The sequence below is a fragment of the Rhagoletis zephyria genome, unplaced genomic scaffold, assembly GCF_001687245.7.
Source record: "Rhagoletis zephyria isolate East Lansing unplaced genomic scaffold, Rhagoletis_zephyria_1.1 Rzeph_scaffold_00949, whole genome shotgun sequence".
NCBI lineage: Eukaryota > Metazoa > Arthropoda > Insecta > Diptera > Tephritidae > Rhagoletis > Rhagoletis zephyria.
The window spans coordinates 81,668-107,375 of record NW_016158033.1 but is presented as its reverse complement, the minus strand read 5'-3'; the positions used below and the strand labels follow the sequence as shown (position 1 = coordinate 107,375).

Sequence of the window (25,708 nt, the reverse complement as noted above, 5' to 3'; positions counted from 1 at the left end):
CCCCCCTCCCCCCCTCAATTTGTTCATGGCCACTCTCATCGTTCCCGTAGCTCGTTTATGTAACAATTCTCTACTAAGGCAAATTGAGATATGAATTCACCGCCCTGTTCTCTACTGCTAATGAGTAGTAGAGAATGACGTATATTCTCTACAAGTAGAGAAATAATCGGTATAGAAGAGTTACAGAAACGAGCTACAGATATCCGGAAAACGGAGTGGCCCCACTGATGAAACCTGGAAAACCGGCCAACAAAAGGCTCCGTTATGCATACTTGGCATTGCTTGAGAGTTGTCACATAAGGAATCTGTTAAATGAGCTTCGCGTGTAAGCGGTTACCCAACGCACAGCATTACATACGTAAAAGTCTGTTGGTTTTTGATTTCTACGTAAAAATGGTATAGCAGTGCATGCAATGCCAAGTATGCATAACAGAGCCTAAAGACGAGTGTTACGAAGCTAGGGAGATGCCAGACACTCAGGGAGCATAACATAATGCTGTGTAAGCAGTTTTCCTAGTAGAGGTAGGACGGCATACCGCCAGGCCATAACCGGCATTCACAGGGAGTCGGTCGCGACCTACATCGACTACCGACCTGTGAGTGCCGTTTTGATTGCACAACCACCCGAGCTTTGTTTGCCTCGAAACACTCGCAACATAATAGCACAACTTCGCTCTGGATATTACAGCAGGCTAATACCATGTTCTGACCGACAACGAAAACACTTTGAAAACGAGTTGTGGGCTGAAGGTTGTTCACACCGGCTGTTAGTGTTTTCGTTGACATTTCTTACATCCTCTCATTGCAGTTTTGCTACACAAAAACAAAACCAAAATGCTTTTCCCACATTTTCTTTTCATTAGCAACCTTTTACTTTCATTCTTATTTTACTTTGGCCAGCCAATTAACAATAAATACGAAATAGCGTATTAAAGATGATAAAATATGACTTCCACTTCGATAAATAATCGAAAAGAACTAGTGAAGACACCGATTGGAACGAGTGGAACGTGAGTTTTCAAGTAGTTTTCAGCGAAAACTGGTTTTCGTTTGACAGATTTTACATGGACGAAAACACATGTTTTAGGTCGAAAACTAGTTTTAGCAACGAAAACATGTTTTCGATGTCGTTCAGAACATGGTATTAACTCGTCCCAGGGCAGAGTGAATGTAGATGTACCCAACGAGTGCCCGGCATACGGAGAAGCACCACATGACTCACGGCACCTCTTCGCATGCCCAAAAACCACACGCAGCTAATGCCCTTGTCCCTATTGACAAACACTATTCGAGTTTCGAAATTCCTGGATCTCCCGTCAGGTTGAAGAGGCTGATTGTACGAACATGGCAACGAGTCCAAACATCGCCTGCCTTGCGGAAAAATCACTGACTATCTCACTAATCTTTCAAACTACTTCACTGTGAGGACCCTTAACACTTCCGCCGCAAAATCCGACACCGCACTTTTCATCACCTGGGCTTAGGAGGCAACACTGGAACTGGCCGTCGATGGCAACAGCATACCAACGGTCAACCACTCCGAAATCGTGGTTGTCGCGTTCTCTTTTTCAGCGCACGCTTCAGTCGCTTTTGTTTAAGTATTTGTCTTATTATACAGCCTAGGGATGGGTAGTGGGGCATTGAAATTCGATTTTTTCCGAATTTCGAACATTGCCCAACCATTCGATTTTTCGATTCGAAATTCGGTGGTGCAAATTCGATTTAATTCGAATTTTTTCGAATTTCGCAAAATTTTTTTGAAGTGAAACTTCTTAATCGAGTTCGGAGATGTTAGCGTTAAATATTTAACACCAAGTCATAAAATCTGTATTTAAAAAAATTAGGAGTCGAATTAAAGGCTTGTCCTTTGGGTCTGCAACATAGTTTTAGTTCTATGAAAAGGGTTGCCACAGGTTAGAAAATCAAATTCAAATAATCGCTTCCGCAGATGTTTGCGTTAAATATTTAACTCCAAGTCATAAAATCTGTATCGTTCGTTCGATTTTCAAAAAGGGGGTAGGTGTCAAATGAAATGTAGATGTGTAACATGGTTTTAGTTTTATGCCATATGTAAGAAAATCAAAATCAAATTACATATTTAATAAGTTAAATAAATTACTCCAACATGGGTATCAATCGAAATGGTTTTGAATAAACTTTTTTTTAATTACACTTGGGAGGGTTGCCATCTGTTTGAAAAGTCGGATTTATATAAAGAAGTGTTGTACTTAAAATACTATGCAACAATTAAAATCTTTTTGAGGAGCTTGAAGGGAGTGGCCACCTGTTTAAATAGTTAATCTTTAATTAGTTAATAAAATTACACTGTGCGACAGCCGAAACCAGCCCGTACTCTGTTAACATTTTCTGAATGTCTATCCATCCAGTAGTAAAACGCTCGATGGATATGTAAAAGTTAGCTCGTATTTTAATTTTATGGCCTACTAAAGTTTTCATATCTCGGCCTAAGTAGTTTTCAAAAAAGTCGAAAAAATAGTTAAAATAAATGTCTGAGCGAAATTAAAGGTTAAGACATATATATTAAAATTTCTTTGGAAATATTTTCGTAGAACATTTTAACCCGTTATCTCCCGCCTAAAACGGTCATATTTGACCCTTACTTCAAGAAATCTCGCAAAAAGCAAATTTTGCAGATCGTTTATGGATTGATATATTCCAAAAAATTATTCTCCGGAAAATTTTACTAGGGGTCTTCTCAGGCAAAAGCTTCATGTTACTAACGTAAAAGCCTCTAAAAATTTAAAATAAAAAATCAACAAAGAAACTAGTTCTTCTATAAAAAAAAATTTTAAATTCNCAAAAGCTTCATGTTACTAACGTAAAAGCCTCTAAAAATTTAAAATAAAAGATCAACAAAGAAACTAGTTCTTTTATAAAAAAAATTTTTAAATTGAATTTGGAATAACAGTTCCTTCTTGGCACAGATTTTTTGTTCTTATACATCAGATCAAAAAACATGTATTTTTCCTCGAATCCCTAAGACAAATGGAGTGCCACACACAGTGATGGCAAATTTAGTCAGAAAGAAAAAATTTGAGGAGTTGATTTTTTGGAAATAAAGATGAAATTCGATTTTTTCTGGAAAAATTCGATTTTATCCGAATTTTAGCAACACAAAGTTCGATTTCAAAAATTCGCCATTTTGGAGCTAAAATTCGATTAAAATTCGAATATCGAAGCTTCGAATATCGAATTTACCCATCCCTAATACAGCCACGAATAAACTTTCTTTTAAGTAATCCAAAAAGTATTTACNTCGATTAAAATTCGAATATCGAAGCTTCGAATATCGAATTTACCCATCCTAATACAGCCACGAATAAACTTTCTTTTAAGTAATCCAAAAAGTATTTAAAATTTTTTAACTGTTGGCAGCCCAGTCAACGACCCAATCACAATAGGGACCTTTTGTTTTGATAGCAGACAGCTGTTTACTGGTATACTGTGGTTTACTGTTTGGTTTGTTGTATGAAAAATTTTCCAAAAAAAAGATCATTTAATGTTATAGATGTTCGCTTTAAAATACACGCGATATATGAATTTATAAATTGTTACTAATAACGAACCAGCAACACTAAGTGTGTGCATAGAAGCAAGCAAAGAGCGCTTTTATTATCAGCTTGTGCATCGGCTTGGGCGTTTACTGCAAAATGGAGCAACTTTCTGGTGTTATGATTATCATCATAATTGGTGGCGGCGTTCTCACCTTTGTGATGCTATTCATCTTTGCAAAACGACAAATTATGCGTTTTACGCTGCGTAGTCGTCGCGGGCCGCATGTGCCTATAGGCAATGATGCAAAAAAGGTTCGAATGCAAATGGTAACCAATCGGAAACTATTGATGTCATTTACCCCCCTATTCATTATAGACGCTTCGAAGAGAGATTGAGCGCCGCCTCGATTGCATTCAGAAAATAGCGCAAGAGCCAAGGCTACTTTGGGATGATGACAAGTACATTTTGCGTACGGATCAACCGGTCCCACCCTACTATTATCGTATGAAAGCTGTTGACGATGTTAAAACTCTGGGTATGCAAAGTATAATTGCATTTCTTAAGTGTATTTGTAATCAGCTTATTTTCGGTCTTAGAATCGGAAATCATGCGCAGCGATGGTAGCATGCGACATCCGTATGACAGTCTACGTGCTTTCTTGCTCACTACACTTGCCGCTACGACACTGAATGGTTCGGGTCAACAACGTATGATACACCAATTTTGTGATATGTATGAGCATGCACGGCATGATCCAAATGACTTTGGCAGTGAGGAATATGAATCATATCGTCGTTTGCTGCTAAAACTGATAGAAGCGTACGTATATTTACATTTCAATATATTTTATTAAAAAAACAAAAAAACCTTTACCACTAGCGCTAAGCAACTTAAATCACTGGTCAGCTCCCGGAAAACATCGCCGGCGCGCACACCCAAAAAACAAACTAAAATGCATTCACTTCTCGACCCAGCGCGTTTACGACCACCTGCTACGGCACCTAAGCTAGTAGCAAGTAGTGGCTTAACTGTTGGGCAGCAATCTAAAGTAAATTTAACCCTTGGACTACAAGGACGCAACATGGATCCTGTGGATATGCCTTCAAATCCTTTACATTTGCAACCGCCACCCGAGCGCGACATCATAATACGCAATCGCATAAAAACACCTACTTTGGATGACGACGATGGTGATGAAAACGACTTTAGAGGCGGCGGGCATGATATCAATGATGTACGCATTGAAGATGTCGACGAGGAAGACAATGAGGTGATGAGTATTTCCTGAACGCAATTTCAACGCAATTCAAGTGTTGTTTGATTTTTTGAGTACGCGACGCATGCGCGCCACATGACCAGCGCTTTAAGACGCTTGCTACCGAAATAAAAGGAAGTGAGTAAGAGGAATGCAAAGTAGCGTTTACTAAGCGAAAGTATCAAAGAAAAGCGAAAATATTTAATTCGCGTCCTCTATTTAATCTTAAAAGCCAAATTCAAATGTCAACAGCTTAAAGTTTATACATATAAATATATAAAATAATTTCGGATTTAAGTTAAGTTATTAAGAAATTGCGAGCCGATTTTCATTACTAAATAAGCATATTAGCTATATTATATTAAACTTAGCGCAATATAATTAAATTAATCATAAATAAAGCTACCAAAAACAAAAATATATCTGTGTGTTAATTTTGAAAAAACATTACGTTCAACTACATATTTGTTAAATTTTTCATTATTAATATATCTGCAATTACTAATTAGTAACTAATATTTGATATCAATAAGCGCAAAAAAAATTAATAAAATAAATGAAAAAGCAGAACAATTAATAAACCCATGTCATCATACTCGGTACATACAAACACTTATCATTATAATCAAATTACTAGAATATCAATAGGCGCTCAAGGAGTGCTGCGCCTACCTTATCACTCATCCATATCACGCTGATAACAATCTACTCGATACTGATTGACGGTCTCTCTCATTGATATAGCAATTGAAATTAGTTGATTGACAAAGTTACCAGAGTGCGCGAGCGCGATACGGAAAATAAATAAACAATAGCCGAAGACCCCACAATTAAGCAAACACTAAATAAAGTAAACTCCTATAGTTGGCCAGAGAACAAGAAAATTTCCTAACATATTGTACTGTCTTACAAAGAATGCAGTGCATTGAGGGACTCGAAAATATAACCATATATGCACAAGCAACGATATCAATAGACAGCACTAATCACAGCATCCATGAGATACTTTTTGCGCCAGAAAATTGTGTTTGGAAACGCAGTGAACCAACATTTGCAGAATATGTGATTTATGCTTTTGTCGTCCCAGTGCTTTCCTGCTTCGGGTTATGTGCAAACTTTATCAATGCTATTGTTTTCATGCGTCCCAAAATGACACCATCAGCATTTACTTACCTTGCTGCACTCGGCTGGCTCGACTGTTTTTCTTGCATACTCATCTTGTTAACCGCGCTCTCGCGAAGCGTTTTCTACAACAGCATTTTTTGGATGAGGTACGATTTCCAATGGCAGACACCGCTATTTAGTATTAGCACCGGAGCGGCGAATCTTTTACTTGCAAGCGTCAGCTGTGATCGTTGGATTTATTTGAGGCATGGAATTGCAAACGGTGGTGGGCCACCTTGGTTTTGTCGTCGCAAAGTAGCTCGTCGTGTTATTGGACTGGTCATTGTTATATCTGTGATTATAAATATTCCATATTTTTTCGTTTTTGTAGTCAATGACGACGGCACATTTAAAGCACACAAATTATACTACACCACGTAAGTAAAGCGAGGGAATTCAAAAATGTTCACTTATTTTAGCGCGTTATCAGAACAGTGGCTGTCAAAATTTTTGTCAGCTGTCTTTTACCGCTTGAATTGCATTTCCGATTCTTCTTCTTAACTTAGAGTGCATAGTCGTTAGAGTTTTTTTTTGTAGGGTTAGATTATTAACGGTACTATAATCAGAGTCACCTTAAATTAACCTAACCTCAAAATTTACCTTTCTAAACGCCAAGTCTATTTTTTCTCTTTTAGTTTTTATAAAATAAGTAATTGGAGTTCTTTGACACTGTTAACACTTTTGCCCGCTATATTTCTTGTGGTCGGCAACATCGCCATCGTTATAGCGTTTCGACGTTGGACCCAGCAAAGCAGAAAATTTCAAAGGAATGGAAATGCCAACTCAAAAACAACACAAAAGCGTTATCATGTAAGCACAGAGTGGTTCCGACAAATTATTTCGAAAAAAAAATCACAATTTCCGTTTCCTCAATATATCAAATGCTTTTTTTCGGCAACAGCACCAAATGAAGTTAACTATTACCATTATCATTATAATTACACTTTATATGGTCGGGGAACTGCCGGCAGCGATGACATCACGCAAAAGTGCTTTGAATTTGCTCTTCGGCGGCGATGTATCCCGCGTAAATTTTAGTTTGATCTGTCGTCTTGAGCTGATTTGCTTAACCCTAAATGCACTCCAGCTAAGCATGAACATACTGGTCTATGCCATTATAAATCCATCGTTTATACCTGAATTTTTCGATTGTCTGCGTGGTGCTTCCGATGCTTGTTGCAGCATACTTTGCTTAATGCCACTAATAAAGTGTGTACGCAGAAATTGCTGCAGCACGAAAAATGATAAACAGCTAGACACAAACCGTGGGATAGAGTGCGGTTTGGAACATAAAACTGTTGATATCCGCAAAGAGTGTGAATCTGAATCGCAACGGGTTGAAGTGAGAAAGAGTGTGCGCGGAGGCAACGAAGGCAGAAGCGCTAGCGAAACTGGCAATTGGGATACTGAACCCGAAGAAGCTGCTGGTGTGTTTGGCTTCAACTTGTATCGCAATTGGCAGAACAGTGTAACAACGCGGCGCAAGCCAAATCCTTATCGCCATAGCGGTCGACACAGCACACACGAGCATGAAGTCTGGAGCACAGAAATGGCTTGGAAGCGGTCCACTTCATTTAGTGAGTATGTATTTGATAATCAGGTACTGCAAATTGATACTGTGATCGAAGAAGTAACTCGTGCCAGATTGGAAGAAATTGAGAAGCAGGAGAAGAAGCAGTGCAATGAAATTATAATTTCGCTCCCTGTTTAAATCAACAGGAATGTACAAAAAAAAAATCAAAAATTAATCACTGGTCATAAATAGAATTAGGGATATACCTACATATTTTAATTTATTATAATAAGAATACAACTGATTCAATAAAACACCTCATTTTAACCCACTATGTATTTCATTCTTGGATCGTACATCCTCCAAAGCCTGCCGAACGCGCTGTGGTGCATCCTCATCGTATTCTTTCTTCGCTTTCAAATTTGGTCTCACCAGGCTTGCACGAGGATCGGGGGATGCAGCACCATTTTCCTCGCTCTTAGACTCATTTGGTGCTGCTTGTGTGTCGATTTTTTTAGGCACTTGTGCAGGTAGTTCTACTGTGTACTCAGTATCTTCATAAATTACCGGGACGTATACAGCAAGCAGGGTTTGCCATTCCTTGTAGGCAAACTGGCGTGCCAAATCCATGTTGAAATCGAAAATTTGCATTATTGGATCTTTGCGGGTTAATTTCACTATTTTTATGCCAATTGTAGCTTTGGAATCTTCTGGCGATCCATATTCAAACTTTTCTGATGCATCAATATTGTCCATAGCCCATTCTTCTTCCAAGTTGCTATTAAACTTTTCCATTGGTATAACCCAGGCGTAGCAGATAGTTGTAAGTAAAATAGTTAGGCTTGAAATTATGAAAAAGACTTGATAATTATTCATTTTCGATACTTTAGCGACTTTGGTGTCGTCTCTTGAACGTCCGCTATGCAACTGACGTAGCTAAATACTTAGTTTCCAACAGTTCTAACAAAAATATTTATTACGTGGAGACTCGTAATAAAATAGAAAAATAAACAAAAGCGTTTCATTACGAACAAACGCATATACATATGTATAAACCTTAAAATGTGCATATAACTTAAAAACTAAAGTACTTTGGCTGTGAAGTACACTTGTGTACACAAATACACAAAAATATGTTTAACACACGTGATTCTAAGTCTAAGCCCTAATTACCCAGCATTTGAACCTTGAAAAAACATTTCAAGTAAATTGGGCAAACAATTAATTAAAAACAAAAACTTAACATATTAAGGTATTTTTAGAAAAATCTAAAAATTTAGGCTTTCCTAACCAATTATATTTAATATGTTCTTCCCTTGTGGTCAATAGGAATTTTGCTCCGTTGCTTGTCATTAGCAAATCAAATGCTATATAAAATCTTTTATATAGTTTCCAATTGAGCATCAGCAGGGAACATCAAAAAAACAACAAAGCAGCAAACAATTAATTAAAAACAAAAACTTAACATATTAAGGTATTTTTAGAAAAATCTAAAAATTTAGGCTTTCCTAACCAATTATATTTAATATGTTCTTCCCTTGTGGTCAATAGGAATTTTGCTCCGTTGCTTGTCATTAGCAAATCAAATGCTATATAAAATCTTTTATATAGTTTCCAATTGAGCATCAGAAGGGAACATCAAAAAAACAACAAAGCAGGATAAAAACGATAGAAAATTTAATAGCGGTATCGCTAAAGATCGTATTAATTTTGTACATACTATATTTTAACTGCCTCACTTCAATTAATTAAAAAGTTGTGCTTTTTCCGATTTATTTCTGAATGAATTTAAATTTGTACAACTAACGTACGTATATATGTACATATGTATACAACTTGAAAAATATAAATGTACAAAAAAAAAACAATAAAAAGAAATTTATTAGATTACGTAATTCAAATCGCAGTGAGACTAGTCGGTACTAGACACAGCAGCGTTGTAGTGCGAGTTCAATGTTGGCAGCTAACGCTACCGAAATGATCGAAGACTATCCTCCATCCTTCCTACGCTGATGCTAGCTTCACATTTACTTCTCCTTCTTTTCCGTACCATCTCCTGCATCCAACTGCTTAAGACGATCCATACGTTGTAAGAGTGTTGGATGTGAATGATTGCTGGCCGAGTACAACCAATCGTACACTGGGAAGCCCAAATTATCCAAATTAAGTTTAATTAAAGCTTGGCCTAATTGTTTCGAGAAACCTAGTCCATGTGCGAACTCATCGGCCTGATATTCAAAGTAACGTGAAAGTGTAATCATAGCAAAGTTTACAATAGCGTTATAGGGTGCCATGACATAGGTGAACACGACTAGCAAACCGACTATAACAGGGCGCGTGCCAGGTTGGAAGCCGACAGCTTCATAGAAGGGTCCATAGGTGAAGCAATATCCAAAAACGACGAAAAGTAAAAGTAAATGCACTTGTGCTATGATTATATTTTTGGTTACGTGGCCACATTTCCAATGACCCAATTCATGACCCAACACTGCCAGTACTTCTTCATTGGTACAACCCTTGCCTTTGTCTTCCTCTTTTAGCTCAGAATCATCTGGTTTACCTTTATTTAGTAATAGAGTATCAAATAGTACTATGCGTTTGGAGTTCCATAAGCCGTAGAAATAGGCGTTGCTATGTGATGAACGTTTAGAACCCTCTACAACGTATAGTTTGGTCAACGGGAATTTCAGCTGAGCAGCTAGATCTTCAATTGATTTACGCAACGGACCTTCCTCAAGCGGTGTATACTTGTCAAAAAGTGGCGCAATGAAAATCGGATAAATTGTGAGCAAAACCAAAGATGTGATGCCTGTGAAGAGCCAAAGCCAAATAAAGAATTGGTCACCACCATTCTTTACAATCCACACCGTTGCCGAGATGATAGGAACCATCAATACTTGTGTAACGATGAAGCCTTTTATTTGATCCCAGGTAAAAAATCCTACTGTCTGCTTATTGAATCCGTGCTTTTCCTCCAGCACAAATGTAGAATAAATTTTAAATGGCAAATCTTTGAATGTTCCAAGCACGCTTGTGACTAGCCCAAACAAGCAGCTGACGATTATTTCATTTTCTTCATTTAAATATAGAAGCTTCGCCAAATCTACTGCCCAGGCCCATTGCACTGCAATAAAGCCAGTGTATAGTTCGATGCCCATTAGTATTACATCTTTAATAATGGCACTAAATACACCGAAATTGGCCCTATCAAGGCCATATAAGCGCGCTTTTTGGAATGTCTCATCACTCATGCAGTCTTTTAGTTCCCTGGGGACTTTCAAAGCAGTTTTGTAAACTTGTATCTGTAAAATGTGGGGAATGTGAGTGACATTTTAATGTGCAAAGTTAAACGACTGCAATAAACTGGTTCGTGAGAGTGCAAAATTGACACGTGCTAAATTATTATTCAATCTAGTTCTGAAACTATGCAATAATTAGATGTTGTTTAGTTGCGACTCTACAACAATAAACTGCATGTAAATTTTGGGTACATATATACATGCATATGCATGTATGTATGTGCATACTCTAATGACTCAACAAAGGGGTAGATCACCCCCAGCAGAGACGAACCAATCGTTACTTAAAAATTGTTTGTATAGCCAAATAGCATTGAGCCCAATTATGCAGCTAATCTAGTAATGCGATTGCAACAAAATTGATCGTTTTACCTGGCGGTAAGTGATATATATATCAAATATATTCTCCAATAGGATCACTCCAAGAACGCTATATAGCACCACGTCTGCCGCCGGTATATCCATTTTTCGACGCCAATAATTTCTCCAATGAAGCGAAGTCTAATCAAAATGTATTGGATTCTGTAAACTGACAATATTTTCGAAATTATTAAACATTTATATACATACATATATTATTATTCCTAAATAATGGAGTGATAAAAACTTACAAAAATTTGGCCAAATTATCAAAGATAAGCGACGCCGCAAATTGGCAAATATAGGCAGCTGCTAGCTGACAGTTTAAAACCAAGATGCCATATCTTGCATTTTGAAAATACAAAAAGTTATCGACTAAAAATTTTCCTTGGAGTTATAGGACGGAACAAAGTAAAAATTTGACATTTCTCGTGGTGAATTCGAACGTCATGGGGGGTAAAATTTCGCTCTATAGGGCCTCCGCCAATTGATAGAAAAGAGGAAATTTTGACGGATCAAAGTAAAATTTTGAATTTTTATCGTGGTAAGTACAAACGGCAGAATTTTACCTAGCTCGAGAGGCTAGGCAAAATTTTGACATTTTATAAACATGTATACACATAATATTGCTTGGCCGTAAAAAAGAGTGAACGTGAAAATGAAAGCTGAAAAGCACAAAAAAAGCAGACGTTATTTACAAGTTATAAACCAAATATAAATTTTAACAATTTCAGGAACACGCAAAAATGGAGCTTTCGCACTAGCGTTTGTTTGGGNCCGGTATATCCATTTTTCGACGCCAATAATTTCTCCAATGAAGCGAAGTCTAATCAAAATGTATTGGATTCTGTAAACTGACAATATTTTCGAAATTATTAAACATTTATATACATACATATATTATTATTCCTAAATAATGGAGTGATAAAAACTTACAAAAATTTGGCCAAATTATCAAAGATAAGCGACGCCGCAAATTGGCAAATATAGGCAGCTGCTAGCTGACAGTTTAAAACCAAGATGCCATATCTTGCATTTTGAAAATACAAAAAGTTATCGACTAAAAATTTTCCTTGGAGTTATAGGACGGAACAAAGTAAAAATTTGACATTTCTCGTGGTGAATTCGAACGTCATGGGGGGTAAAATTTTGACAGCTTATAAACATGTAAACACATAGGGCCTCCGCCAATTGATAGAAAAGAGGATATTTTGACGGATCAAAGTAATATTTTGATTTTTATCGTGGTAAGTACAAACGGCAGAATTTTACCTAGCTCGAGAGGCTAGGCAAAATTTTGACATTTTATAAACATGTATACACATAACATTGCTTGGCCGTAAAAAAGAGTGAACGTGAAAATGAAAGCTGAAAAGCACAAAAAACGCAAACGTTATTTACAAGTTATAAACCAAATATAAATTTTAACAATTTCAGGAACACGCAAAAATGGAGCTTTCGCACTAGCGTTTGTTTGGGTTTTCAACTGTAAAAATTTTACTTTACATTTGGCACAGCAAAATTCTATTTATTTGTACACCATAGCAAATTTTTCCACACCGCCTCACCCTGGAGAAAAAAGTTGCCGATTGGCACAGGCCCATAAGATTGCTTGGCGGTAATAAAAAGTGAACATGAAAATGAAAGCTGTAAACGCGCAAAAAAAGCAAACGTTATTTACAAGTTATAAATCAAATATAAATGTTAAAAATTTCAAGAACACGAAAAAATGGAGCTTTCGCAGTAGCGTTTGTTTGCTTCTTCAACTGTCAAAATTTTACTTTGCATTTGGCACAGCAAAACTCAATTTATTTGTACACCTTAGAAAATTTTTCCACCCTTCTCACCACGAACAAAAAAGTTACCGATTGGAAAGATTTTCTTTGTACATGTTTTTTACGTGGTATATTTATAAGGTCTTTCTATCGGTGTCAAAGCCTTATGCTTGAAACACAATACACGGCGAACGGCGAAGTTCGCCGGAATGGGCGATGCCGTCGTTCACCGTTCGGCTGCTATTTCGTCTACTTTAACAGAATTAAGCTGAAATTAGTTNGACGTTATTTACAAGTTATAAACCAAATATAAATTTTAACAATTTCAGGAACACGCAAAAATGGAGCTTTCGCACTAGCGTTTGTTTGGGTTTTCAACTGTAAAAATTTTACTTTACATTTGGCACAGCAAAATTCTATTTATTTGTACACCATAGCAAATTTTTCCACACCGCCTCACCCTGGAGAAAAAAGTTGCCGATTGGCACAGGCCCATAAGATTGCTTGGCCGTAAAAAAGAGTGAACATGAAAATGAAAGCTGTAAACGCGCAAAAAAAGCAAACGTTATTTACAAGTTATAAATCAAATATAAATGTTAAAAATTTCAGGAACACGAAAAAATGGAGCTTTCGCAGTAGCGTTTGTTTGCTTCTTCAACTGTCAAAATTTTACTTTGCATTTGGCACAGCAAAACTCAATTTATTTGTACACCTTAGAAAATTTTTCCACCCTTCTCACCACGAACAAAAAAGTTACCGATTGGAAAGATTTTCTTTGTACATGTTTTTTACGTGGTATATTTATAAGGTCTTTCTATCGGTGTCAAAGCCTTATGCTTGAAACACAATACACGGCGAACGGCGAAGTTCGCCGGAATGGGCGATGCCGTCGTTCACCGTTCGGCTGCTATTTCGTCTACTTTAACAGAATTAAGCTGAAATTAGTTAAGAACGTAAACCTACCGGTACGTAAACCCAAGTCAGCTGACACGATCTGTCTTACCAAAGCGCCATGTAAATGAAAACTCAACACCGCAGAATTTTTCTGTAGTTGTAGCCCGTAGCGCAGAAATCTGCGGAATTTAGATTTTTCCGTGTCAGCTGATTTCTCCTTCTTTAGATGGTTGCCACTTCGTCAGTTTTACAGATGGTAAAAAAGATATAAGTTCCTATTCAAAATATGTTTAAAATATTTGAAATTTACTATTGAATAAGGTTTTTGTTGAAAACTAAGTAGTTTATATTTAGCTAAAATCTATTATAGCACGAAAAATTGTAGTTGAAAGGGTAAGTTTATGAAAAGGCATTGATGAGTGGCAACAGTGTAGTAAGCAACACTGAGGGCTCCAGTAATCGACAAAATTCTGCGTATACAGACTGCGTTTAAGTATACGTTCTGCGTTCTCGACTAATTTCAGCTTTAGAGCGGTAGCGAAAATAGGTGATATTATGCGCGTTCCTTATCTCCCAGAAATAGTCAGAAAAAGTCCGAAGTAGTCAGATTTAGTCCAAAAAGCGTTCCTTAACTCGGAAATGACAGCAAAAATGAGAGAGCAACAGTCAGTGAGAGCGACTCTCATCAGTCCGAAGTAGTCAGATTTAGTCAGAAGAATTTTTTCTGGCAAAATCCTGAAAAGTGTCAAACTCAACTGAATTTAAATTAACGGAAATTAAAGAATACGCAAAAAGTTAGAATAATCTAAAAAGTAAAAGAAATGAATTGAAATTGGAAGGAGGCAAAAAATAATTGATATAGCAAGTGTTTATTGTGCTTGTGCTTGTGTGAATGTGTTTTGTACATACATTTCTGTTCTTATTTGACGTTAGCTTTGTTGTTGCCATTCTTTGGACTAAAAATTTGGTTTTTTGCGTTCCTTTACTTTTCCTGTTATTCTCTTTTAGTGAGCGCATTTTGCTTACGCTCTGGCATTATGACACTTTTCAGATTTTAGTCCAAAAAGATAAGGAATGAACCTACTATTTCGTCGCACCAGGTGACCATATTTTGAAAAACGAAACCATATTTAGAAATGATGAAATGATAACAAATATAAATATAAGGACAGCGGTGNAAATGGAGCTTTCGCAGTAGCGTTTGTTTGCTTCTTCAACTGTCAAAATTTTACTTTGCATTTGGCACAGCAAAACTCAATTTATTTGTACACCATAGCAAATTTTTCCACCCTTCTCACCACGAACAATAAAGTTACCGATTGGAAAGATTTTCTTTGTACATGTTTTTTACGCGGTATATTTATAAGGTCTTTCTATCGGTGTCAAAGCCTTATGCTTGAAACACAATACACGGGGAACGGCGAAATTCGCCGAAATGGGCGATGCCGTCGTTCACCGTTCGGCTGCTATTTCGTCTACTTTAACAGAATTAGAGCGGTAGCGAAAACAGCTGATACTATTTCGTCGCACCAGGTGACCATATTTTGAAAAACGAAACCATATTTAGAAATGATAAAATGATAACAAATATAAATATAANAAAAGTGCATTACTTTTGATCCACATGGGTCAAAGGGTCACACTGATCATGATACTCAATATTGAGTTTCCGATACTACTCAGTACTCAAGAAAAGTATCGATATATCTACTCTGTACACGTATAGTTCCATGAACCAAAAATACAAGATCACGTAAGAACGCGACGCTGTATTTGAGAAAAAATTTTGCGAAAGCGGGTTCGTCAGCTGAGCGTTTGTTTACATCACAATCACCACTATTTTACACTTTTATTCAAGTAAAGAAGAGTTAACTCAACATGACAACACATTTTAAAGCATTTTGTTGCATCAATTTACCTAAATTGTGCGTTTAAAGTGGCTGACAATAATTTTGGCTAATTTTGGTTTTCGTTGTTTTCTTTGCTTTGTTTACCTTTCGCTCGTTTTCCAGTGAAACAAGATGGCGTAGAACCCGCTAAAAAATATCGACTTTTTTCACTCTCTTGTTCTTACGTGATCTGGTGTCTTTCGTTCATGGTATCGTTCCATGATCCAACTACACAAGATCTGACAAGATGAAGCAAAAGAAAAAAGTAATTTTCTGGCTGACGTTTGTAATTTCGGCGCCATGTTATTTTCTGTGAAAAGTAAACAAAGAATATGAAGACGAAGCATAAAGAAAAAATGCAGCAATATTGTGCTCATTCATTTTAATTACATTTGCATAAAAAATCACTTAAAAATCACTGAAATAAACCACCGACAAAATACACATAAAGAAAGAAGCAAAACAGAAATAGCAAACTTCAAAATTACGAACGTCACACACTTTTTTCTCAATTGCTATTACAAATGGCTGCTTCTCAACCGGTCAGATCTGTTCTAATTGGTTCATGGTATCGTTCTATCACTACATACTAGTATTGGAAAACTATCGATAGTGTATAGTTTTGTTAGCTATAGTGCAAAATATTCGATAGTATCGATACTATCGAAAGCTTGTTTTTACTTTGCAAAATTCAATGGCTTTTCTCGCCAAATATGTGAAAACACATTGTCAAGTGAAACTGTAAAAAGGGTTCTCGCTTGACTTAGATCAGAATAGATCTCCAGTCGCGTACATGCCCAGCTAAATGTCCGGTTTTGGCTCATAATATATTCGGAAAATATTGTNAAGTGAAACTGTAAAAAGGGTTCTCGCTTGACTTAGATCAGAATAGATCTTCAGTCGCGTACATGTCCAGCTAAATGTCCGGTTTTGGCTCATAATATATTCGGAAAATATTGTATAAACAAAAAATTCACAACATAGAACTTGTGTAAAACAAAAAGAGATCGTGTATTTCAATAACACATTTTATAACAAAAACATGTTATATGTACATATATTTTATAGTCGATTTCTAACAGTGTGAACAAAATATACAACTATCGATAATGCTAAGAAAAATTGGATAGTGGCGACAATATGAAACCATCGATACTATCGATAGCCCCATCGATAGTCCTCCATCACTACTATATACAATGATATTTGACATTTCGTGGATACGGATTTTTGCTATTTGTAGGAATAGTTTCGTGTGTGATTTGTATGAGCAAATCTATAGTTTTAAAAAGTTTTCATTCCNTCGATACTATCGATAGCCCCATCGATAGTCCTCCATCACTACTATATACATGATATTTGACATTTCGTGGATACGGATTTTTGCTATTTGTAGGAATAGTTTCGTGTGTGATTTGTATGCGTAAATCTATAGTTTTAAAAAGTTTTCATTCTATAAAAGGTTTTACATATATTGAGAAATACTATGCCTGGTGGAAGTGCTAGAAAACAAAGTGGCGGAAATGATTCAGCACAGAAAAACAGCAGTAGTAGTTCGTTGCGAAATGAAAGCGTTTCGCCGGGGAGTAGCAGGGCGCGAAAGAGGTTTGTTTGGAGCTCTTAAAAGCGACAGGGTGTTTTGTTATGTGTTTCCTAAAATCCAATTGATTACTTTTACTTACAGAAAGCGATGTGAGGTCAGAAGATTCAGCGACAGTGATTTGGAGTCCGAATTGGAGGATTGCAATTTCGAAGATGCGATTGCCATTGAAAGGAAATTGCGCAAAGTGGCGAAAGATAACGACCTAAGTGATGAGGAGATGCGACAATTGTTGCAGGTGATCTTATTTTGAAATATATGCAGCTGGCCTGATTGTTGTAACGTTTATTCATAGAAATTTGTTAAAAATGAACATATTCTTGCACTGGTAACGCTCAAAGCAGAAGATGAAATAGCACGTGAACGACAGGCATCTGAGCAGCCAGCGATTATAATAACTGACACGCCGTCTGTGCCAAAATTGACGCGCGCAAAAGCTCGCGAGTTAAATAAAACTGCAGGTATTACTTTATCTACACTAACTGAGAACAAGGAGCCGGAGATTGCAGCTCTCATACAAGATGAACTGAATTCCGATGAAGAAGATGAGGAGTATGTATTTCAAGAAGAGGATTTTATTGTAAGTACACATGTATTTGAAAGAAATAATCTTTGCCCGTAAAATGCCAATACTTTAGTCCGATGACGACCCCAGTACCAATACCTCAGATCTGGATTCCAATCCACGTACACCACAGACACCTTTATCTCAAGCAGAGACTGATGATTCTCCGGTTAAGTTTACAGCTGATGGCTGTTTCAAAATACCATTGGAAAAGCCTATAAGTACGAGGGAGGACGTGCGTATTGCGGCGCGCACACGATCGAAGTTATGCCTACAGCAGACTGCAATCGAAGATCTCGAGTCGGAATTTGTGCCACCCGATGTGGAACATATTGACTTACAGGAGGTGGATTTAACAGCCAACGATGAGGATTGGATGCAGTTTTTGAATGATTTTACTAAGCCTTTAAGTAACGACTCTTGCAAGTATTTATTCTATAATACTCTAATTTTAACAAATTGCAGGCTCCAGTTTTATAACAGACGATGATGATCCTATCAATGATCCGGAATATGTAGCGGCAGATAAAATAACAGGTATTCTACTTAAAATTATCTTCGAGAGAACATACATATCAAACACCTATTTGCAGAGGATGCGGAAGAATTACGCGACATTAACATACCCAAAAAGGAGCTTACCGAGCTCGTTGCCGAACTATTCGAAGGCCTCTTTAATGAAGGTGTATCGTTGGAAAGTGTCGAATTAGATACACCACAGAAGTTTTTGCAAAGTGACTTAGAACAGTCAACTATTACGGATGGCGCTAATCGTAGCATCTCCGCTGGCACAGCTGCCGCATCGTTTAGTGATCAGCCTGAATGCGAAGGCAATCCAGTGACGCGACAACTTAATTTTGACACTCCAGCACAACAGCAAGATTACAATCCAGTGCAACTTTCTCAACAGCAGCAGGGATTCGTGTCCGTTGTGCCTCCCTTAGTTCCTATTAGCAATGTAGCGAATGTGACTCAAAACGATTACTCATTTCATCCGGATATCATGTCCACTCCTGCACCGACAACTGGGCAGCGTGTGGGCAATACCGCAACGCAGGTACAAGTACCAGTGGCATATAATTCCGAAAATGATGCGAGCCAAGTTGTCACACTGCCCACGACGTCGTTAAGTGCAGAGCCTGAATGGATAGCAGTTAAAATTCCAGGTCCAACAAATTCGTATCAATTAGCACGTGTTGTAGAATCAGCGAACGCACTTGAGCCGCCGCCACTAGTAAGAATACAGCCACAAAAGACAACAGAGCAACACAAACCAAAGCGTCCTCCTTTACCCCCTCCAGAGGATACACGATACAGTGTGCCTTACGATACCAACTTTACATGGGAGTATATTTCTATAAGAAAGCATGTTTATACTGAGTATATATCAAAATTTGAAAATCTTCGTAATATACCGCCACCGCCGCAAATAGAGGAGGCACCAAGTAATGCAATTGGCTTCACAAAACAGCAACATGATATACTACAGCAACAGTTGCGCATGCATGTACAAATGCTAACGCAAACATTTATACAAAGCTACTCGCATCCGATTTATTGGAAGCTTGCTCTGAAAGCGAAAGACATGTTGACAGAGTTAGAAGAGAGGTCGAAGGATGATGCATCCTTTCGTGCTTGGAATCTAAAAATAGCAACGAAGCTTGTAAGACAATGGGAAGAAGATTTGAATAAAGATACGTACGAGAATAAAGAGATGATGAAGTAAGTAACATGTTGATAACGACAAAGTGGTATTAATGGTTACTTCTCTTTACAGATTTATACACAGCGAAATTGAGTTGACGTAAGTGCTTTCAAGTTTCCTACCATTTCCTTGTTCTCAATTCCGGCTTATCATTCCAGCAAGAATAATTGTCGTCAGATTGCCCGTTTTCCGCCTCGAATTATGGACCTAATACTAAATAGCAAGGTATTCATGTATCCGGAATACTTACCTCGGATACCTTTCACTTCCAGAATCGCGAGGTACCCCATTTTTTCTCCCGCTGAATCGCAGCTTATTGCTATGGGTTTGGAAAGGCATATACAACGTATTCACGAGACAGGTGAACGCATATCGAAGAAAACCACTGAGCTAAAGATTGCTGTACTGCGACTTGCAAAGGACACCGTGTACGGTAAATCAGCGAGGCAAATATGGGCTCGTGTGAAAGCTTTAAGGAATACAGATTATTATAATCCCGTAAAGGTGAGTGGCTAAGACAAATTATTGCTTAGGACTTTTAATATTTTCTTTTATATATTTTTATCTAGTACTACTTTGATAATAAGCGCGCTCCGCCAGTTGAACACAAGTTAATTATGTTTCAAGACAACAAAGTATTAGCGCCCAAAGACCGTTACCAAGAGTTACCGCTGGCCTGGCAAACGCGTATAGACGAAGTGAGTAGACATTCATCTATTTTTATTTGCAAATTTATAATTGTGTGAATGTTAGCCCGTTGTGGGAATAGCTAACAGTTTCAGATCCAGTTACCAAAAATAATTAGCACTAATTCTTTTTCAGTTTTTTATTTTTTGTTAAGTTTAGTTTGTAATTTTATCAACGCTCACTGCATCTACTGGAATTTTTTTTATATAAAAGGATACGCTTTTATTATTGTTAAATCACATTCCGTGTCTACTGCCGACACGGTCTCTAGGAATCAATCGCAACTCTGATCCGTGTTTCAAAAAAACATTGCCTGCTGTCTGTTGTGGGCTGATGCCAATTCCGTCGTCTGTAATTATGGCACTTGTTGCCGCTGGCACTTTAAATTCTTCAGCAGCAAATTTCAGCACTGCTGTGAAGGGCGTACCTTCTGGTACACTAAGCACCTTAAATGGAAGCTTGGGATCCGATGTTAGTGTAATTTTAAAGGTTACTTTTGAACTCATGGCTTATGTTGGTATTTGTACCGCCGTGCAGTTTCTAGTGGTTGAGATATGCAGTGGTGCGCACGTCTGCTTTCAGGTGTTGTGACGTGGTCAGTTTTAAGAACTTGTTTTCAAAGCTGCCAATATCCAATGTGTAAACTAGCTATTTTTATATCTGCTCGAATTTTCCAAGTGGTAAATTGGCAAATTTCTGATTTATTATGATAAACGATGATAATATTTGGGTATTTTAGATAAATTTATCTATTTGCCAATTTGCACTTCGTCTATTTAGGAATTCCCACTTGACTATGCAATTGGCGAAGCATGCGATAATTTGATAATTTAAAATTAATGAAGTTATCGATTGTTTTCTTTCAACATATGTGGGACTACGAAATTTGAGGCATTTTTTTATTTTTATTATATTTATTTATTTTTAAATATTTTCTTTTCAATTTACTCAATTATTCCTTGTTAAATGTTATAATTAATGAACTATATAGGAATGCAGCAATTCGGTAAAATGCAAATTATTCACTGTATATCGGTAGTATTTTGTTATCGGTGCCATTGATTATTGACAATCCTCGATTCATTCACGATAGCAAAGTCAACTAGTGGCAAAAAACCTTCGATAGGACACCATCGATATTCGCAATGGAGAATTTCAGTACAGTGTCATCGATAGTTAGCCACCACTATCGTCAACTTAAGTTTGGTCATGTTTATTTTTGATATTTGCGCAGTTAGTTGACATCTGGTAGATTTGCACTATGTGAATTTTGCATTTTTGTTAAAAATGGTTTTACTTTACTGCAAATACTCATTTTATTTCATTCTATACAGAAACGCAAGGCCAATAGAAAAAGGGGAACCAGAGCATCTGAAGNGCAATTCGGTAAAATGCAAATTATTCACTGTATATCGGTAGTATTTTGTTTTCGGTGCCATTGATTATTGACAATCCTCGATTCATCACGATAGCAAAGTCAACTAGTGGCAAAAAACCTTCGATAGGACACCATCGATATTTGTCGATGAGTTTTGGGCAACTATCGATGGTGTCGATAGTCACTTTCTACGGATGGGGCAGCACTATCGATACTTCGCCATGGAGAATTTCAGTACAGTGTCATCGATAGTTAGCCACCACTAACGTCAACTTAAGTTTGGTCTTGTTTATTTTTGATATTTGCGCAGTTAGTTGACATCTGGTAGATTTACACTATGTGAATTTTGCATTTTTGTTAAAAATTGTTTTACTTTACTGCAAATACTCATTTTATTTCATTCTATACAGAAACGCAAGGCCAATAGAAAAAGGGGAACCAGAGCATCTGAAACAGCTGGCGCCTCGTACTTACAGTTTGTACGCGAGGCTTTAGGCGAAGAAATACAATTGCCGGATAGCGGTGATAGTGCTGCTACATCAGAAAACCGCGGAACTAACTTTTCCTGCTTTTCAAAAACGGGAAATAACATTACTAATACGACACGTTCTAAAAGATATTTTGCAAATAGTGTGACGATAAATGTAAATTACCATTTTAGTGCCACTACACCAGCTAGCGAAATACAACGACCCATCAACACCACGACCGCAGTTGCACTGCCAAGCATTCCACCTTCCAACCGAGACTCGCCAAACGCCGCTGCTTTGGGATTCACGCCACTGCCGAAAACGCCTCCGTTAGCCAACGATAGTGTGGTATCGTTTAATTACGACTGGGGTACAAAAAGTTTGCAACCTATTGTTGAACCCAAGGCCACAACAACGCGCGCAACTACTTCAAATAAGCAAGGTCTTCCAAAGCAACGAGACCTAATAAAGACCACTCGAAAACGCCATAAATTAGGCCTCCTTGGCCACTTAGGCCGAAGTCGCTTAAAAACTTTACGCTATTTCGCCGTGCGGCGTGCGAGTTGCACTCTTGATCGGCAAAAGAGAAATAGGCGTCGACTGAAGAAACGCTGTCTAAGTCTTTTGACCGCATATCGGACTAATCTAGAACGAAATAAACTATGTTACAAACGTTCACCTGTTGTGTTAAAAGTATATAAATATATCAAAGCTTTGGAATTGTACACAAATTTGTTAGGCGAACTTAAAATGGCTTGTCGTAATTCTATCACAGTTACTGGATCTAATGCCAACGATGCATCGGTTACTAACGGCGTTGGTAACTCGTCACAAAATTCATCAACGGCGAAATTTTTTGTTCACAATTCGCAACAATATTATGGCAAACGATCACGCGCGCAACTTGCGCAGCAGCAAGCGCTCGAGGATGAGTCGAGTGTAAGCTCGCGTAGCAAAAAAGCAAGTCGTCAAGAGGAAAACTTTAAACATATGCTTTTGCCAGACAGTGCTGAGGATGCAAATCGAAAGGATGCCAGTGAGTATTTGATAAAATATATGTCAATAAAGTGCTTATATAATTTGTTTCCAGTTTATGCTTTTAACTTCTATGAAAAAGTGGAGGAGGCTTTCAAGGCCTCAAACCGTGCTGAAGACTGTAAAAGATTTAATCATATACTCAAAACATTTGATCCGCGTCGCGATAAGGTGTCTGATTTGTATTATGTGAGTAAACGAATTTTGACTCTAGAAAACTTTGCTAAAAATGTTTATATTCTCACTTAGAAATTAGAACGTCTTTTTCTACCCGACCATCCTGAGCTGGCTCAGGTGTTCCTCACATTTTTGTTACCCTCGGAGGCGGCGGAAATAGGAAAATTTTTCGAACATTTCATGATTAACAACATGACTACATTCATCAACAAATTGAATATTTATTTCAATAAGCAGCCTGCGCAAATACGGAAGATCTATAATTGTCTAGCGGAGCTGGCGGATGATCCAGAGGTTACTCTCAAAAAAGTAGAATCAAAAATTCTACCATTACTCAAGGGAAATCAATTTCTTATCGACTGGTTTTTGCAACAATTTTCCGAGGCGAAACCGCCCGAGAGGTAAAAATACTTATTTATTACATGTTTTTCAATACACCAATTACATACCTTATTTTTTAATAGAATATTCTCCACGCCGGAACAAGTCAACTTAAAGGAAGTAGAAATCAGACCGAATTTGTATGAGTCGCTAAATGATCCACACGATGCGGCAACGCCATGCTGTGAACTGCAACAGCAACAACAACAAAATCAAGCACACAATTGTCAACTCAGGGTAAGGGATTATACCAAATCGATCCAAAAATAAAGTGTCTTAAATAATTTACTATTTCACTCATAGTTCATCAATGGTCGCATTTTCTATGGCACCAAAATGACGCTGCCTGCAAAACTTTCCTTCATGGCTAGCAACCAACAGGCGGCTAACATCAATGAAATTGATGCGGAAGATTTGTTAGAGCAGTCAATACCTGAATGCGTCCATGCTATACGAGAACATGGTGATAAGCAACTGGCAGCTGCTGCGGACAAAGCTGCAGCAAATGCTGCCGCAGATTGTAGCAGTGATGACAACGAAAAGTCCGAGGAAGAAGATGTATCTAAAGGTAGACTTTGATTTTTAATAATAATGGTATAAAATTGTACTCTCCTCTTCACTTTGCAGCACTCGTCATAGATACCGCCAATGAAGACGATAGCAGCTCATCCATGGAAACCTGCGACGATACGGCTTTACGCGCGCACGCCATACGACTCAATCCATCTTATTATGGCAATACATGCTTTGCCGCCGTTACCAGCACACCAAACACCAGCAGCAATCATGCACCACATTATCCGCATGCCAGGAAATCGATGCTAAATTTCAACGACGATGGAAAGGTGGCATCACCACGTAAGCAATTAACACCAGGTGCTCCATGCGGAAATACAAACCCTAGTACTTCCACATCCACATCATGCCTCTCGCCTGGTAATATCGCAGTCATCAGCGGCGTGTTATCCAACGCCACTCAAATTGTTACAGCTAACAATGCGAATGTTTTAGGCGACAGTAGTACCAATTCACAAACGAACTCATTACAACAGATACGCGATAGACGTAAATCACCCACTAAGAAGAGCAGATCGCCTGTGAGTACGCACCGTGGGCGTGCAAGTGGCGGCCAAATACAGCCAATGGTTGTGGTGTACGAACCAAATTCCGCAATTGCTTGCGCTAAGAAACTGCAATCATTGATTGCTGAGGATGATAATGACTGTGAAATTGATAATAAAGATCGCCTTTCAATTGTTGCATGCGCAAAGAAAGAAAACGTACCAAGATTAGAGCCGGCCGACGAAGACGGCAGCTTAGTATCGCAGTCGCACCAACAGAGAGCGCCTTCTCCACACACACCACCACTGCTACCAGTAACCAAAGTAGAAATAATCGATAATTCAGATGATATGGAGTTTATATCTGAAAATGCCGAGGTTACGCATTCATTTTCGCACGCTTCTATCGATAGATTAGCGCAATCACAGCATGAAGAAAATGCAGCACAGAAAAATATATTCACAGCTACGACGACGATAATTACGCCAACGCCCAGCGTGGCGGAGCAACCTGCTGCAAGTGAAAGCTATACAGAGGACTGTAAGTTGGATGTTGTAGCCACATTGGCCGCGTCTACCACGGAAACTACCAATCCGATGACGAATACAACTCACACGCAACCTAAAGCGCCTACCGCTTGGACACGGGAAGAGGATAAACTAATATTAATCGAGATGAAGTTGAGCGCGGGCGTAGAGCAGGAGCAGCTTTTCGAACGTATGCGGGCCAAGCTACCGGCTCGTTCTCTTAACGAGATTGAGGGGCGCTATCATTTTCTAATGGACTTTTTGTGCAAGTTGCAGGGCAAATAATTTATTTGAAATTTTATTTATTATTATTAATAACTGTTTCGTACATAAAGGAATTCTCAAAATAATGTACATAAATTCTATGAATTTAACTAAATATTGAACGTAATAACTTTTCAGTTATCAATTTAATATTTTTCTAATGTGTTTAGTTCTAGAGGAATTGCACTTGGG

The 25,708-nt window shown here is 37.8% G+C and overlaps 6 protein-coding genes across 7 annotated transcripts in view; 3 read left to right on the top strand and 3 right to left on the bottom strand.

The window, feature by feature from the left end:
- Positions 1 to 25,708, bottom strand: part of LOC108362148 (calbindin-32) — a gene marked incomplete at its 3' end in the record, with an annotated part of 119,113 nt that overhangs the window by 17,197 nt on the left and 76,208 nt on the right. The gene's annotated exons all lie outside the window — the stretch shown is intronic.
- On the top strand, positions 3,448 to 5,220 carry LOC108362143 (uncharacterized protein C1orf43 homolog). The gene is made up of 4 exons (XM_017615006.1): positions 3,448 to 3,827; positions 3,892 to 4,051; positions 4,113 to 4,335; positions 4,396 to 5,220. Exons 1-4 carry the CDS (start codon positions 3,672 to 3,674, stop codon positions 4,802 to 4,804), a joined length of 948 nt encoding a protein of 315 aa, XP_017470495.1. The 5' UTR covers positions 3,448 to 3,671; the 3' UTR covers positions 4,805 to 5,220.
- Positions 5,726 to 8,680, top strand: LOC108362147 (uncharacterized; the record flags this gene model as incomplete). The annotated part of the gene is made up of 3 exons (XM_017615009.1): positions 5,726 to 6,312; positions 6,571 to 6,745; positions 6,837 to 8,680. Coding segments are annotated over 3 exons (1,572 nt in total), but the record flags the coding sequence as incomplete, so codon positions are not given.
- On the bottom strand, positions 9,188 to 11,462 carry LOC108362142 (CAAX prenyl protease 1 homolog). 2 transcript variants are annotated; one of them, XM_017615004.1, is made up of 3 exons: positions 11,359 to 11,462; positions 11,120 to 11,276; positions 9,188 to 10,750 (listed from the first exon to the last, which is right to left on the bottom strand). In XM_017615004.1, the coding sequence occupies exons 2-3, from the start codon at positions 11,210 to 11,212 to the stop codon at positions 9,476 to 9,478; spliced, it is 1,368 nt and encodes a 455-aa protein (XP_017470493.1). In that variant the 5' UTR covers positions 11,213 to 11,276; positions 11,359 to 11,462; the 3' UTR covers positions 9,188 to 9,475. The 2 variants fall into 2 exon arrangements, with proteins under 2 accessions (XP_017470493.1, XP_017470494.1); XM_017615005.1 differs by having other exon boundaries at positions 11,120 to 11,269; positions 11,359 to 11,453.
- Positions 17,152 to 25,671, top strand: mute (gon-4 like protein muscle wasted). Its single transcript, XM_017615003.1, has 15 exons — positions 17,152 to 17,270; positions 17,350 to 17,503; positions 17,561 to 17,845; positions 17,904 to 18,240; positions 18,296 to 18,367; positions 18,424 to 19,552; positions 19,608 to 19,634; positions 19,694 to 20,039; positions 20,105 to 20,233; positions 22,011 to 23,106; positions 23,161 to 23,294; positions 23,355 to 23,683; positions 23,747 to 23,900; positions 23,967 to 24,231; positions 24,291 to 25,671. The coding sequence occupies exons 1-15, from the start codon at positions 17,152 to 17,154 to the stop codon at positions 25,535 to 25,537; spliced, it is 5,823 nt and encodes a 1,940-aa protein (XP_017470492.1). The 3' UTR covers positions 25,538 to 25,671.
- Positions 20,357 to 21,114, bottom strand: Ufm1 (Ubiquitin-fold modifier 1). The gene has a single exon (XM_017615007.1). The coding sequence runs from the start codon at positions 20,726 to 20,728 to the stop codon at positions 20,459 to 20,461; it is 270 nt and encodes an 89-aa protein (XP_017470496.1). The 5' UTR covers positions 20,729 to 21,114; the 3' UTR covers positions 20,357 to 20,458.